At 44.4% G+C, this 16,962-nt stretch overlaps 1 protein-coding gene across 8 annotated transcripts in view; it reads left to right on the plus strand.

Annotated features, from left to right (window-relative positions):
- Window positions 1-16,962, plus strand: part of LOC112249280 (pleckstrin homology domain-containing family A member 7) — a 152,088-nt gene that overhangs the window by 129,852 nt on the left and 5,274 nt on the right. For all 8 annotated transcript variants that reach the window (XM_042330987.1, XM_042330988.1, XM_042330989.1 and 5 more), the window contains 13 exons: window positions 1,787-1,855; window positions 2,877-2,957; window positions 3,102-3,251; window positions 3,865-3,966; window positions 4,092-4,203; window positions 4,458-4,627; window positions 4,737-4,928; window positions 5,015-5,129; window positions 5,373-5,467; window positions 9,303-9,533; window positions 11,777-12,022; window positions 12,247-12,380; window positions 12,485-12,630. In XM_042330987.1, the coding sequence (XP_042186921.1) occupies window positions 1,787-1,855; window positions 2,877-2,957; window positions 3,102-3,251; window positions 3,865-3,966; window positions 4,092-4,203; window positions 4,458-4,627; window positions 4,737-4,928; window positions 5,015-5,129; window positions 5,373-5,467; window positions 9,303-9,533; window positions 11,777-12,022; window positions 12,247-12,380; window positions 12,485-12,630 (1,843 nt within the window). The remainder of the gene's footprint in view (window positions 1-1,786; window positions 1,856-2,876; window positions 2,958-3,101; window positions 3,252-3,864; window positions 3,967-4,091; window positions 4,204-4,457; window positions 4,628-4,736; window positions 4,929-5,014; window positions 5,130-5,372; window positions 5,468-9,302; window positions 9,534-11,776; window positions 12,023-12,246; window positions 12,381-12,484; window positions 12,631-16,962) is intronic.

Here is a 16,962-nt window from a genome sequence, read left to right on the forward strand (position 1 = left end):
GATGGAGTGCTGCATCAGGTGACCTGGCCTCCACAATCACCCAACCTCAACCAAATTGAGATGTTTGGGATGAGTCAGACAGCAGAGTAAAGGAAAAGCAGCCAACAAGTGCTCAGCATACGTGGGAACTCCTTCAAGACTGTTGGGAAAGCATTCCAGGTGAAGCTAGTTGAGAGAATGCCAAGAGTGTGCAAAGCTGTCAAGGCAAAGGGTGGCTATTTGAAGAATCTCAAACATATCAAAATATATTTTATATTTAACACTTTTGTTTACCACATGATTCCATATGTGTTATTAGTTTAGTTTGATGTCTTCACTATTATTCTACAATGTTGGAAAATAGTAAAAAATAAAGAAAAAACCCTTGAATGTGTAGGTGTTCTAAAACCTTTTACTGGTAGTGTAAGTCTAATGCCAGCTTCATCAGAATGACCTTGTGTGTTGTAATGATTCTACATTCTGCTATCAGCAATTCTCTTCCATTAACAACAGTACAAAGCATCTGATCTTCCTGAAGTGATTTGTATGTACAACACCACAAACCTTAATTAACCTTCTGTTTCTTGGAGTGGGGAGTTCTATTATCGATGTGTACATTCTGATGTAACACCTCTCTATTTCCTGTTTTAAAACAGATCAAAAGTATTGACCCGTTGATCGTTATGGTACACAATGTGTTAGAAAACACCCCACCAGGTTTTGGGTCCAGTTGGAATGTAAGGATGGTGTGCATACAAAGAGATTCCACTGCTTCTCCTAATAGAATGTGTATAATGCACTCCTCACCTGCCTGTGTTTGCTGTGATGAATGGCCATGTTAGAAGAGAGACCCACCTGTGACTGTAGTGCATAGCTTTGCCTGCTGGGTACTGTAGTCCATCATGGTGATGCTGTGTCAGTGTGTGCTGACTGACTGATGTGGACTCTGTCTCTGCTCTCTGTGAGAGGGAGTCCCATTGCATGCTGTTGAACCCTGGGTTGCACTTTGTTTCAAAGCCTTTCTTTCCCTTGGTTTGTCTTGTAACCACTAAAGAGACGACCCAAGGGTGCTCTTTGAGAAACGTCAAAACGGATTATCATTTAACAGAATCAGAGCTATAAGGTCAGATACATAACGTGTGCGCTTTGGTTATAATTGTAAACACACCTACATCTCTATGCTCTTTGAAATGGATCAGCAGAAATCATTAGCTCTGTTTGGGTATTAAGTCAATTCAAATCTCTTAGCGAAAGACACTGAACTATTACTTCTATTTATATCAATTCTCACTGGGCCAGTTCACTGATGTCTCTGAGATATTTCTTTGGCCAAGTCTGATGTATCACTGTAACAGAGAGGATCTGAAGGAGGTGCCATATTTCCTGCTAGTTCCTCCCTTTCTCTTGGTTCATAAAGAGGACACGGTCGTTAACTAAACCCACAGACACACTGCCAGGAAAGAGCAGCTTTGTGGTTCTCCGTTGTGGCCTCTCTCTTAAATGCACAGATGCTGTTTTTGACCATAAATATATTTGCACAGCTTTTAAAGCAGTCGTATTGCATTGTCTTGTGAATACTACTACCCACGTCTTCTTTGTTGAATCATTTTTGCATACCTGTTCTACATTGTGGTTTCTGCCATCCCAATGTCCTTAGCAAGGTATCATGCCGTTGCTTGATAATTGCTGTAATGTTGTTGAGTGTTATCTATTGAATGTTGGTTTTAATGTTTAGGGTAGTTGAACTTTTTTTTGTAACTATTACTGGGAAAAGTAAGGTTGTATTTGTGCCTTTGGGGCGTTGCAGGTTACAGGCCGTGAAACTCTAAAAGACAGACCATCGAGACCTGTTCAGATAGCAGAGAGCGATGTTGATGTAAGTATACCGGCCCCCCCCCCCCTAACCAAAACTTGTCTGATAAACACCCAGTTTATCCATCTCTCTCCTTTTCTTCAACGTCTATCTTTTTTCACATCTTACAACCCACTACAGAGACAGTGAACTGAGGATTTGAGAAGTTGGTATTGTGTAGTTGTGGTAAACAGAGGGTGTGTAGGGAGGGAACGGAGCAGAGCGAAGATGCAGCACTGTGGGGACAGACAGCTTCACTGTTAAAGCCTGAGAGTATCGACGAGGGACTTTATTTCCAGCTCTCAATTTAAAGGGAAAAATGCATGTAATGGGATTTTAGACAAAGCTCTTACATTTTTCAGTTTGATTTCTGTCATCCGGCCTTTTTAATTCTTTGTTTGCTCAGAATGGAGGTAAATAAGCTGGATGTCTTGGCTTTTCATCATCAGCATTGTTCCAGTTTAACAATTTATAAGAATTGGTGAATTTGTTTGAACAATGAATATTTCATGCAATTAAAACAACAATATACGTCTGTGAAATAAAAAACAGCTTAATTATTAATTGAACAGAATGATAAATAGAACTCAAGAATAAACACTCAGTGTGTGAGAAAGATTGTAAGCTAGGCAGTCTTGTTTTGTTTTCAGAAACATATAACCCATTTCTGCTGGGAAACTAATCTGCCAGTCTCAATAAGCACTGTTAAAGTGAATTTCAAAATATGGATTTTTGATTATGATTACTTCTAATGGGCATTACCATTCTCCACAAGCAGACAGTATACAGCTTTATTTCTTTACTTTCACACAGAGAAGATGAAGAGGTCCTCAGGGCATTTCAAAGAGATGGGTCTTATTGACATATTTACAGACAGAGCAGACTACAGTAGACTATCAATTCATTCTGCTGGGCTCTGTGGTTTGAATAGTGTTTACCAGAAGCTGCTGGGCACAGAGTCCCTGTTCTAGCCATAGACTTAGTCTTCTTAATAGACCTTATCAATCTCTGTTCTCTGTGCTGCCTGCTGCTGTTCCCTGTGCAGGTGAAGTTAAGCCGATTGTGTGAACAAGACAAGATCCTTCAGGAGCTGGAAACAACGATACGCACGCTCAAGGAAGACAAGGTATTGGGTTTTCTGTGTTTGTGTGTGTGTGCACATGTTTGTGCACGTGTGTGTGTGTGTGCCGGGTATGTATATGTGTGTATTAGCTCCCCCGTATGGTCTCGTGGTGAATACCCCACGCCCTCGTGGTGTCTTGTCCTACAGGACAAGTTGGAGTCAGTGCTGGACGTGTCCCACCAGCAGATGGAGCAGTACCGGGACCAGCCGGCCCACCAGGAGAAGATATCCTACCAGCAGAGACTACTGCAGGAGGACGTGGTGCACATCAGAGCTGAGATCTCTCAGGTGTTCACGGTAAGGCTTGCTCTGTCTGACCTAACACAGCCTGGCTCACTGGTTTGACTGATCACAGTCAGCCCCATTGACTGACCACACAACCTCCCTCTCTGTCTTTCTCACTCTCTTACACTCTTTATCTCGCTCCCTCTCTCTTACTCTCTTTATCTCGCTCCCTTTCTCTTACTCTCTCTTTATCTCGCTTACTCTCTCTTTATCTCGCTCCCTCTCTTACTCTCTTTATCTCGCTCCCTCTCTTACTCTCTTTATCTCGCTCCCTCTCTCTTACTCTCTTTATCTCGCTCCCTCTCTTACTTCTTTATCTCTCTTATCTCTTTATCTCTCCTCTCTCTTACTCTCTTTATCTCGCTCCCTCTCTCTTACTCTCTTTATCTCGCTCCCTCTCTCTTACTCTCTTTATCTCGCTCCCTCTCTTACTCTCTTTATCTCGCTCCCTCTCTCTTACTCTCTCGCTCCCTCTCTCTTATCTCTTTATCTCCTCTCTCTCTTACTCTCTTTATCTCGCTCCCTCTCTCTTACTCTCTTTATCTCGCTCCCTCTCTCTTACTCTCTCTATCTCGCTCCCTCTCTCTTACTCTGTCTTTCTCTATGTCTCTCTTGCTCCATGCAGGAGATGGAGAATGTGTGGAACGAGTACAGCAGCCTCGAGAGAGATGTAGACTGGTTGAGGACAGCTCTGGAGGGCCAGATGAACCGCAGTGGTCTCTCTCAGGTCAGGATCGCACCACAACCACACCACTGCAAACACAAACTCTCGTACAGATTCCCAGAGGGATGGGAACAAACGTCTGTAGTGTTTGTGTTCATGGTTGTGTGTGTGTGTTTGTCTATGAGCAGAAGGAGAAGTCCCAGATCAAGAGGGAGTTGTGGAGGATTGAAGACGTAATAGCAGGCCTCAGCTCCAGCAAAGCCAACTACCATGTCACCATCTCCTCTGTGACCAACCCAGGTGAGAGGAGTGCTGTGGCTCTGCCTCCGCTTGCCTCTACTAACACACACTGGAGCTCAGGACGAGCTAGAGAGAGAAATGGACGCTACTTGTCATGTGCTTATATAGTTACAGGAGACAAAATGGATGAGTTGATTATGGTCTGTATGTGTATTTGGCTTTTGTGGTTGGAGTGTTGTTCTCTTGTGTAATTTGAATGTGTATGTTGTGTGTGTTGGGGGGTGTTTTACGTGTGTGTGTTTTTGTGCCTCCAGAGAGAAAACTTGTGCCTTCCGTGTCGCCGTCGTCAGTGCCTTCTCTGTCTGCCAGTCCCTCCCTCGGAGAGATGAGACTGGCCCAGCAGCACAGCCCCCACCTCAGCCCCACAACCCCCACCTCCACCCAGCACACCACCACAGCCCTCGCCATGTCTGTGCCAAAATGGGTGAGTGTTTTCCACTCGGAGGAAATAGTGTTGAATGTTATCCTATCTGATAGTAAATGTGGTTGAATATGATGGTAAAGGATATGCTGGTTGGTTGTTCTCTCTGCAGGCAGATGAGGGCGCCCCTCCCCGACCACCACTACCTCAGCTATACAGTCCTGAGGACCACGCCCCCGCCGTGCCTCCACTGCCCAGAGAAACCAGCGTCATCAGACACACGTCTGTACGAGGCCTCAAACGGCAGTCTGACGAACGCAAGCGGGACAGGGAGATCGGCCAATACACCAACGGAGACAACAAGGTGTGTGCTTGGAGAGAGCTATGGAGCTGTGTGTATGTGTGCCTGTGTGTCTGTGTGGTACTGATCTCTGTCTCTGTGGGTGTCAGGTGGAGCTGCGCACCTTCCTGAGTGAACCTGAGCTTCTGGGAGTGGGAGGGTCTGGTCACATGAGGATGGGGGTCTTGGGGCATGATGGTGGCTACCAGACCCTGCCAAGCAGAGGTAAGTAGCTCTAGGTCCAACACATGTAATGCGCCTTGATGTAAAGTGGAATGACAAATGAGTTTCTTTGAAGAATGTCTTCCTCTTCAGACTAAGCAAACAGCTTGGAAGGCTAAACGGCTTGTTTTTTTATAGTGTTCACACCAGCAGCAAATATGTGCTTTGTAATGTACCCACTGAACATGCTTTGGCTCTTGTGCTCACTTGGGAGTCGTGTTTTCATATTTGCTGTCTTTCTCTCAGGGCCGGTTGGCTCCTCATCCAGGCTAAATCAGTCCACCAACATCTCCTCATATGTTACCCTCCGAAGAGGAGCCTCAGCCGCCTCAGGCCTGAAGGTAAGACTCCAACTATTTCTGACTGACTAAGAGTCAAGAGACAAGGTGGAGAGGCAGCACAAATATTGTTCGTAAATCCTGTCATGGCTTTTACTTTTGTGGAGCTGAGACAAGCTGACTTGATTAGATGCAGCATCTAGTACAAAACATTGAGTACATGGAAAAAACTTGGTCATTTTCCATGAAGAAAACTTTTGAATTATTTCAGCTGGCCAACAGTATTGTTATAATAATCGAACAAGTTTAGAAGATTAAATTTCTATTGTTGAGAAATGTAGGCTAGTGTAGTAGTATAAGCAGATACTGTATTACAGAAGTGGGATAATAGCCGCTAGCGGTATAGTAACAGTATAATTATTGACTTGTTGTTGTAGTAGTAGTATGGTGTTGCTGAAGCAACGAACACAAATAACTGTCAGAAGTAGGTTAAATATTTAGTGTTCTTGCAGAAGTAAGTCACACTAAATCGTGATTCTCATTCATGGAATGTGTTCCCCTACTTCTATAATTTGACATTTCTGAAAGCTCCACGGCAGTTAATTCAACAGCTTAATTAAGGTAGGTGATGTGGTTACTAAAACAACTGTAGCTCTTGATTGGTATAAGCTATTCCTGTTCTGATTTCCGATTTGAATAGCAGAGAAGTAGACTAAGATTTCGTACGCTCTAAATGGTTGTCCAAGTGGTTGGGAAAGTGTTCCAAACAGCAGTTGTTTCTAAACATTGAGAGAAAAAGCAGTTGATGCGGTTTTACTAAAGCAGCTGTATCGTTTGATTGGTTGAATATATTTCTGTTCTGGTTTCAGATTTAAATAGCAGAGACACAGACTAAGATTCCCTTAAGTTTTTGTATAAATTGTTTGGAAAGTCACATTGTTTACAATGAATAGAATGTTGGAAGTCTGGTAGTTTTTAACAATGAGAGCTTTAGAATGTTGAAGAAATCACATTAAAGTGGATGACTTTTTGGGGTGGAAGGACAAAAAGCTTAATAGTTTAAAAAGTATACATTTTACAAGAAGACACTATTCCAGACCGGTATGCATGTTTTACATTTTGAATGGGGTTTCTAGCTTAATCTCGGGCCTGTACATTTGAATGGTGCATGAAACATTGTGTTCCAAAGAGAAAATCTAAAATAAGTTAGGTCATTATTTAAAGTGTGACTTCTGAGCAAGTCACATTAAAGAGCAACTGCCCCTAAAAAAACAACTTTTCATTTAGAAAAAAGCCTATGTGGCCTAAATGTGAGTCAGACGCATTTATTCTACTGTAAAAATGTATTACAAAGTGTAAATAGAATACTTTTGGTCATAAAGTGAGTCTTGCCCAAAACGGAGTTTTGCACCTGAACATGTCACAACATAAATGGTTGGTTTTAGTCCGTCCACATGCTCACAGCTGGCAGCACACAAGTAATAATCAGATCCGAGTGCAGCTGCACACGACCCGATCCTAATGCCCTTGGTGAATGTGGTTTGACTTTGCAGATTGCTATGGGACAGTATGTAAAAATTCCAATAGCTCAATAACTTAACCTCAAAACACTATAAATTGTAGAAATTCATATACAACTATTAAAAGCTAACATAAAAATATTGTCTAATTTACGTTGTAGTTTACTGACGGTACCTAACTAGACGGGAGATGGGCTATCCAAAGTCAAACCAACTTTGCCACAGTCGCACACCAGCCAAAATAATTTGGCTAACTCTTCCCACCTGCGAACACACACACACAAAACACCCACATCAAACTACACCCCGAAATCAACTCACGTTTGAATTCAGTCATGGCCGCTAGCATTTCTTAATGAACCAAATCTGAAACGAGGCCAAATCAGGAATTTCAGCTGCCTTTTAAATAACCTATCATCTACAACTTGAGGGGGTGCAAGACAGCCTATGCAATGCTAATGAATGACTGGTTTAAAGACGAGCTCCGGAACTTTGGCGACTACTAAGCATTTTTAAACCTCCCGCTTTGGGCTGGATGTGTCAATATGTAGATCATAATATCAGCAGAATTACTGTCTTAGTTCAATTTGCCACGAAATCCCGAGTTTGAAAGCAAAACCAATTCTGGAAGCTGTGCTGCGACATTTTACCTACATTGTTCCCCACATGCACATATCTACATGACCTAAAGTATGTGGACACTCGTCAAACATCTCATTCCAAAATCATGGGCATTAATATGGAGTTCGTCCCGTCTTTGCTGCTGTAACAGCCACAAAACTTCTGGGAAGACTTTCCACTAGATGTTGGAACATTGCTGCGTGGACTTGCTTCCATTTAGCCACAAGAGCATTAGTGAGGTCGGCCACTGATGTTGGGCGGTGTTCGATGGGGTTGAGATCAGGGCTCTGTGCAGGGCAGTCAAGTTCTTCCACACCGATCTCAACAAACCATTTCTGTATGACCTCGTTTTTTGCACGGGGGCATTGTCATGCTGAAACAGGAAAGGGCCTTCCCCAAACGGTTTCCTCAAAGTTGGAAGCACAGAATCGTCTAGAATGTCATTGTATGCTGTCGCGTTAAGATTTCCCTAAACTGGAACTAAGGGGCCTAACCAGAACCATGAAAAACAGCCCCAGAACATTATTTATCCTTCACCAAACTTTACAGTTGGCACTATGCATTCGGGCAGGTAGCGTTCTCCTGGCAACCCAGATTCGTCCGTCGGACTGCCAAATGGTGAAGCGTGATTCATCACTTCAGAAAACGCGTTTTTACACTGCTCCAGAGTCCAATGGCGGCGAGCTTTACACCACTCCAGCCGACGCTTGGTATTACACATTGTGATCTTAGGCTTGTGTGCAGCTGCTCATCCATGGAAACTGATTTTCATGAAGCTCCCGACAAACAGTTCTTGTGCTGATGTTGCTTCCAGAGGCAGTTTGGAACTCAAAAGTGAGTGTTGGAACCGAGGACAGCACTAGGCGGTCCCGTTCTGTGAGCTTGTGTGGCCTACCACTTTACGGCTGAGACGCTGTTGCTTCTAGATGTTTACATTTCACAATAAGATCACTTACAGTTGACCGGGGCAGCTCTAGCAGGTCAGAACTTTGACGAACTGACTTGTTGGAAAGGTGGCATCCTATAACGGTCTCATGTTGAAAGTCACTGAGCTCTTCAGTAAGGCCATTCTGCTGCCAATGTTTGTCTATGGAGATTGCATGGCTGTGTGCTCGATTCTATACACCTGTCAGCAACGAGTGTGGCTGAAATAACAGAATCCACTAATTTGAAGGGATGTCCACATACTTTTGTGTATATATAGTGTATGTGACGTAGTACTCAATTTTCGGGGACGACTTTTGACTTGTGAGCGCAGCTTTCAGATTTACTGGCTAAAAAGTGTACACAAGTACAGGAGAACCTCTTTAATGTTGCATCATGGACCGAGAACTCAGTGTCAGGGAGTGCAGGCCGAGATTTAGCTAGAAACCCCATTCAAAATTTAAAACAAGTTTACCGGTCTGGAATAGTGTTGTATACAGCTTTTTGATAAAATGTATACTTTTAAACTATTAAGCATTTGTCCCCCCCCCCACAAAATCATCCACTTTAATGGGATTTCTTCAACATTCTAAAGCTCTCGTTGTTAAAAACTCCCAGACTTTGTTGCATCTTGATCTAATGTAAAATTATGGTGGCACCTAAACTCTCTCTCTTCAGCCTCCTCTAACCCATTCCTCGTCTTTCGTTTAATCTGCTCTCCCTCTCTGTCTCCTTCTCTTCCTTTGCAATCCTCTCCCCTGCTCCCTCCCTCCCGCTCTCTCTTGCTGGTGTCGTGAGCTGTGTTAATTTATGCCCTCCCTCCCTCCTCTCAGGAGAGACCAAAGAGTGCCTTGGAGCGTCTGTACTCTGGGGATGTGCTGCAGCAGCAGAGCAGGGGGAGGATGAGTGCTGAGGAGCAGCTGCAGAGGATGAAGAGGCACCAGAAAGCTCTGGTCCGCCAGCGCAAGAGGACCCTGAGTCAAGGAGAATGCCAGGCCTCTTCATCACGAGCCTCCTCCTCCTCATCATCACAGCATCGCCCCCTTTCTGCAGACCTGGGCTCAGTACGTTAGCGCTACGCCTCACACGCCTAAAGCATGACCATTAGAGCTACAGCTACAATGCATGCAGAAGTAACAATGCATGCGACCACTAATACATTTCAGTTGCGTAGGGTTTTCATAGTGCCGTTGATGTGAGTTTGAGTGTGTGAGTTGGCCTGAACTAGCTGGTGCAGCAGGTAAGTGGGTGTGAGAATTGACTGCTGTGATTGTGTGAGAGGTGAGAGATGTTGTGGTGTGACATGCAGGTGGAACTCCTGGTGTTCTCACCTAGGAAGTGAAGGACTATGAATATGCAATAACAGAAAGGACAGAATAGACGGGGCCCCTGATTTCAAATGTCCTTGACTCCATCGCAAGAAAATGATTGCATTATGAGAATATCTCTCAATCCTTTCATTAGACTACAGTCTGTCTGTAATGAAGTAGACTCTGCTATGATAACCTCACTTCCTCAACTCTATTAAAGGCCCTGGGAGATATGGAAACAGCGTTCTTATATGTCGGACATCTTTAACTGTGTCAAAGTGCTTTTTGTTGGTTAGCTTGTGAGAATCTTTATGTGAATTATTAGTACTAAACACTGATGCATTAATGCCGTTCCAGTAAATCAGCTTTGTGGGGGTTGATTGTAGGTGATTGATTGCGCTACACTGAATCATATCCCTACTGCTGCATTAACGGCCCATAGCCATTACCTCTCTCCTCCCTACACCCACCCCTGGCCAAACAACAAGTGTTCTCTCAGCATTTCTCTAATGTTACCTCAATACTGGAGATACACACAGCAGCTAATAACTCTCTCAATCTGTCCCACCCTGACTAAACTGCAGTTTGACCTACTCTCAGGCTCCATGACAGTGTTTCAGTCTGTGTTCCTATCACTCCACTAGTGCAGCCCACTGCTAAGATACTAACCGCATACCCTTCTAGAACGGTCTGTCATTCTCTAACCAGGTCTCATTGTGCTGCTCAGACAAAACATACATAATCCTGCAGATTTAAAAAAAACTACATTTACTTTCACTGCCATTTTAAATAGCTCTCTAATCATTACAAGTGTGGATATAGACTGCTGGATTAAGCATTTTCTAATGCTAATCTATTGACTAATTAGCATTTACATTTAAATTGCCTGGAGTTTGATACGATGCAACATCCGTCTGATACTGTGCGTTTTAGTCGTTTAGTCTTTGTATACGAGTAAAAGCTTCTACGGCGTGACTTTAGCAGTGTGAATGCAGTTCTGATTGTGGTGACTTGTGGATCTTACCACCACGTATCTCTCCTTGTTAACGGACTCTACATACAGCAAGGCCTAATGTAAAGTACATGTATCCATTGTGCCAATCATTTACAGTCGTATCAGAACTCAAGTCAGCATATTATTTCTCTGTTAATCTGCAAATGGAGGATCACTAAACTCCCTCCCTCTTCTCCACATATTTAATGTAGAGGTTTGCAAATAAGAAATAAACACAAATATTCCTAATAAATGCATGCTTGCCATGTGTTTTTTCTTCATTGCATGTGTATTAAATATGTATTTGTGGTATTTACTGCACTGGGCATTTTTATTTTCGTCTAGTAAGCACAATGATGCCTGGGACCAATATGTACATGTAAATGGATGTAGCTAGATGGATCCCTCTCTCCTCCTCATCTTCTCCCTAATCACTGACTGCACAAGTAGAGTGATGCATGCTGTGGTCTGAGAGCTTAGTACTGCACCCCTATCAACAGTCCTGTACACGCTGGTGGTTTTGCCTGTGGAGAATAGTGTTGCATTTGTCATATTGTATGCCATTGTATGTATGTTTGAATGGAAAACACACAGAAATATATATATATTTTTAAGGGAAAATGCACAATATACAGTATAGCTACAGAGGAGAACACATCAATGTCTGTAGAGTCTCACACTGGATGTTGCCATGAAATTGTAGCAACAAATCCTGAGTCAACAGTTGGAAAGGGGACTAATAATGTGGTTGTTTTGGTGTATCACTGTTGTGTCTGTGAAGCCGCAGTATAGTTGTGTTGGTGTGTAACTGTTGTCTGTGAAGCAGAAGTATGGTTGTGTTGGTGTGTAACTGTTGTCTGTGAAGCAGAAGTATGGTTGTGTTGGTGTGTAACTGTTGTATCTGTGAAGCAGCAGTATGATTGTGTTGGTGTGTAACTGTTGTGTCTGTGAAGCAGTAGTGTTTGTGTGTAACTGTCATGTCTGTCTACCCCTCCTCCTCCAGTGGAGGCGAGAGCAGGAGTTTGACCTGCAGTTGCTGGAGCGGGCGGTGCAGGGGGAGGAGGAGCGGGCGGTGCAGGGGGAGGAGGCACGGGGCGTGGTCCAGGGGGAGGAGTGCCCAGCAGAGCACAGTGATAGACCTCGGTCCCAGTCAGATGAGTGGCTGACCCTCCGCTCTACAGCCACGTCCACACTTACCCAGGAGGTGGACCTGGAGACGCTGGACTATGACCTGGACCTCAGCCGAGAGGTACAACCTGACCCTCACCACCTCCACCATCAAACCTCACCAAGTCAGAGCTGGTCACTTTAACATTTCATTAAGGACTTAGTACTTTCACAATGTTGTTTAAACAATTGAATAGACTTGTTTTCAGCTTCAATGGTTATATTCCCTAATCCCTACAGTGATGGTACTAGAGTCGAATAGCTGTTAGTAGGAAACCTCTACTGTGTGTGTTTCTCTGTGTGTAGCTGGCCAAACCTCAGAAGGTGTTAATCCCTGAGCGCTACATAGACACAGAGCCTGAGGAACCTCTCAGCCCTCAGGAGGTGGAGGCTCGCCATCGCAACATGGAGCGCATCAAGAACATTCTGGCCAAGTCCAGGTATATTACAGCACCACCACTACTCACCGGGCCAATATGGAAGATCAGTTGATAGGCCATTCAATTCATTGTGTAATGGTGTGTGTGTGTGTCTGTGTGATTAGTGTTCAGATCCTGGCGGGGCCCTCTGTGGCGGTGGACCAGCCAGAGGTGGTGGGTCTGGACTCAGCCCTACTGAAGCAGGAGAGGATTATCACCATGTCTTACGCCCTGGCCTCAGAGGCCTCCCTCAAGAGCAAGCAGGTCGCAGGTAATACCAACACACACAACTGGACACACTCTCTGCAGTAATACCAACACACACAACTGGACACACTCTCTGCAGTAATGCCAACACACACAACCCTGCATCTAGTCTGTAGTAATACCAACACACACTCTGCACCAGGTCTGTAGTAATACCAACACACCCTCTGCATCTAGTCTGCAGTAATACCAACACACACTCTGCACCTAGTCTGTAGTAATACCAACACACACTCTGCACCAGGTCTGTAGTAATACCAACACACACTCTGCACCAGGTCTGTAGTAATACCAACACACACTCTGCACCAGGTCTGTAGTAATACCAACACACACTCTGCACCAGGTCTGTAGTAATACCAACACACACTCTGCATCAGGTCTGCAGTAATACCGACACACTCTCTGCATCTAGTCTGCAGTAATACCGGCACACACTCTGCATCTAGTCTGCAGTAATACCGACACACACTCTGCATCTAGTCTGCAGTAATACCGACACACACTCTGCATCTAGTCTGCAGTAATACCGACACACACTCTGCATCTAGTCTGCAGTAGTACCGACACACACTCTGCATCTAGTCTGCAGTAATACCGACACACACTCTGCATCTAGTCTGGAGTAATACCGACACACACTCTGCATCTAGTCTGCAGTAATACCGACACACACTCTGCATCTAGTCTGCAGTAATACCGACACACACTCTGCATCTGGTCTGCAGTAATACTCTGCATCTGGTCTGCAGTAATACCGACACACACTCTGCATCAGGTCTGCAGTAATACCGACACACTCTGCATCAGGTCTGCAGTAATACCGACACACACTCTGCATCAGGTCTGCAGTAATACCGACACACTCTCTGCATCTAGTCTGCAGTAATACCGACACACACTCTGCATCTAGTCTGCAGTAATACCGACACACACTCTGCATCTAGTCTGCAGTAATACCGACACACACTCTGCATCTAGTCTGCAGTAATACCGACACACACTCTGCATCTAGTCTGCAGTAATACCAACACACACTCTGCATCTAGTCTGCAGTAATACCGACACACACTCTGCATCTAGTCTGCAGTAGTACCGACACACACTCTGCATCTAGTCTGCAGTAATACCGACACACACTCTGCATCTAGTCTGGAGTAATACCGACACACACTCTGCATCTAGTCTGCAGTAATACCGACACACACTCTGCATCTAGTCTGCAGTAATACCGACACACACTCTGCATCTGGTCTGCAGTAATACCGACACACACTCTGCATCTGGTCTGCAGTAATACCGACACACACTCTGCATCAGGTCTGCAGTAATACTGCATCAGGTCTGCAGTAATACCGACACACACTCTGCATCAGGTCTGCAGTAATACCGACACACTCTCTGCATCTAGTCTGCAGTAATACCGACACACTGCACCAGGTCTGCAGTAATACCGACACACACTCTGCATCTAGTCTGCAGTAATACTCTCTGCATCTAGTCTGTAGTAATACCGACACACACTCTGCATCTAGTCTGCAGTAATACCGACACACTCTGCATCTAGTCTGCAGTCTGCATCTAGTCTGCAGTAATACCGACACACACTCTGCATCTAGTCTGCAGTAATACCGACACACACTCTGCATCTAGTCTGCAGTAATACCGACACACACTCTGCATCTGGTCTGCAGTAATACCGACACACACTCTGCATCAGGTCTGCAGTAATACCGACACACACTCTGCATCAGGTCTGCAGTAATACCGACACACACTCTGCATCAGGTCTGCAGTAATACAGTATCTAGTCTGCAGTAATACCGACACACTCTCTGCACCAGGTCTGCAGTAATACCGACACACACTCTGCATCTAGTCTGCAGTAATACTGCATCTAGTCTGTAGTAATACCGACACACACTCTGCATCTAGTCTGCAGTAATACCGACACACACTCTGCATCTAGTCTGCAGTAATACCGAGCATCTAGTCTGCAGTAATACCGAAACACACTCTGCACCTAGTCTGCAGTAATACCGACACACACTCTGCACCAGGTCTGCAGTAATACCGACACACACTCTGCACCAGGTCTGCAGTAATACCGACACACACTCTGCATCTGGTCTGCAGTAATACCGACACACACTCTGCATCTGGTCTGCAGTAATACCGACACACACTCTGCATCTGGTCTGCAGTAATACCGACACACACTCTGCATCTGGTCTGCAGTAATACCGACACACACTCTGCATCTAGTCTGCAGTAATACCGACACACACTCTGCATCTAGTCTGCAGTAATACCGACACACACTCTGCATCTAGTCTGCAGTAATACCAACACTAATGTATCAGAGGCTGGGAGAAAGTCATGACTGCATGGGATAAAAGAAAAGGACTGTTTGATGCTCTCAGTGAATCTGTGTACATAAAAGGTTTCCAACATTTCCAAACATCAAATGATATTTTGTAGAAGGTGTTGATAGGCATGCATGAATGTTCTGAATAACTGGTCATCTTCTCACTACAAACTTCCACAATACGTTTTAGTCTTCACTCTTCAAACATGAACGGAACTGAACTTGGTGGTAGAACTTCTGCCAATCATGTGTCATTTCCAATAACTATACTTATGATTGAGTACCTAGTCCTCCCCTTTTTGGTTCATGCACAGATTCTAAGAGACTGACGCTCTTGTGTGGATGTTCGCCATGTCAGGGCCAAACACTTTCAGAAATGATTATCTTTCAAGTATGTGTCTGACAATATCAGTAAAATCTACCTTGCATCACATTGACATCCTCTGGATAGCTGAAGACGGGATAAACAGAGGGTAGGTCGCTTTCAAGAGTGCTCTGTGGATGATGGAGGAGGAGAGGGAAAAGGTGCAAAGCCGGGCTATCAGGCCGTTCATCTCCTAATAACTCAATATTATTTCTTATAAGTGTGGGCCTTATGAGTAAAGACAGAGATAATTGCGATCCGTGTCTAATCTTTCAGACGGGGAGGATTCTCTTGATGAGGATATTTTGTGAGGCTGATCAATGACCCAGTAAGACTGTGCTCAGGCTCTCAACTGCATCCTCCCGTAGCTGGCTCTTTGAACACGGTTCTGAACCCTCATAAAAGACACCCAGATCACTTTTCATCTTTACCTTGCAGCAAGCAGGTTCACTCTTCCAGTAGCATCATCAGTAGCAGCCCTTTTAGATGAGTTGCGTCTCTCTCTCTCCTCTCTCGTTCTCTTTCTTTCTCTCACTCTTCTCTCTCTTCTCTCTCTCTGTCACACAGACTTACACTCAAGCGTCAGGATATGATGGAGCTTAATTTGCACAGAAGAGCAGAGTCAACAATTCTAACAATCTTTCCAGCATAGAGAAATGTCAGAATACATCACACGAGGCATCTTGTCAGACCAAATCAATGTTTTTTTTTTCAACTCTTTGGTATAAAAGGAAGGTGTGTGGGTGCACTTTTCAAATCCCTGAATTGAAAGAAACTTCTACATAATCCCATTGAAAGAAACTTCTTTCAATAGGATTATGTATAATTCAGAAATAAACATGGGCATTTTATTGACATGCAGCTACATGATAATTGATTGAAGTGTCATCTTATATGGTGAGGTGTTTTACTATAAGGTATGTTTAGTGTTCAAGTTGGATTAGTGTCTTGTGTGTTATTGGGCATGGTGGGAGTGGCCCCAGCCAGTCCCTGTCCCTGTGTTGTAGTATTTGAGACCAGTCTGGAGACCACATGTGGGGTGTCTCAGTCTTGTCCCTGTGTTGTAGTATTTGAGACCAGTCTGGAGACCACATGTGGGGTGTCTCAGTCTTGTCACTGTGTTGTAGTATTTGAGACCAGTCTGGAGACCACATGTGGGGTGTCTCAGTCTTGTCCCTGTGTTGTAGTATTTGAGACCAGTCTGGAGACCACATGTGGGGTGTCTCAGTCTTGTCCCTGTGTTGTAGTATTTGAGACCAGTCTGGAGACCACATGTGGCGTGTCTCAGTCTTGTCACTGTGTTGTAGTATTTGAGACCAGTCTGGAGACCACATGTGGGGTGTCTCAGTCTTGTCCCTGTGTTGTAGTATTTGAAACCAGTCTGGAGACTACATGTGGGGTGTCTCAGTCTTGTCCCTGTGTTGTAGTATTTGAGACCAGTCTAGAGACCACATCAATCAAAATCAAATTTATTTATATAGCCCTTCGTACATCAGCTGATATCTCAAAGTGCTGTACAGAAACCCAGCCTAAAACCCCAAACAGCAAGCAATGCACGTGTAGAAGCACGGTGGCTAGGAAAAACTCCCTAGAAAGGCCAAAAC

The sequence above is a fragment of the Oncorhynchus tshawytscha genome, linkage group LG12, assembly GCF_018296145.1.
Source record: "Oncorhynchus tshawytscha isolate Ot180627B linkage group LG12, Otsh_v2.0, whole genome shotgun sequence".
NCBI classification, from domain to species: Eukaryota; Metazoa; Chordata; class Actinopteri; order Salmoniformes; family Salmonidae; genus Oncorhynchus; species Oncorhynchus tshawytscha.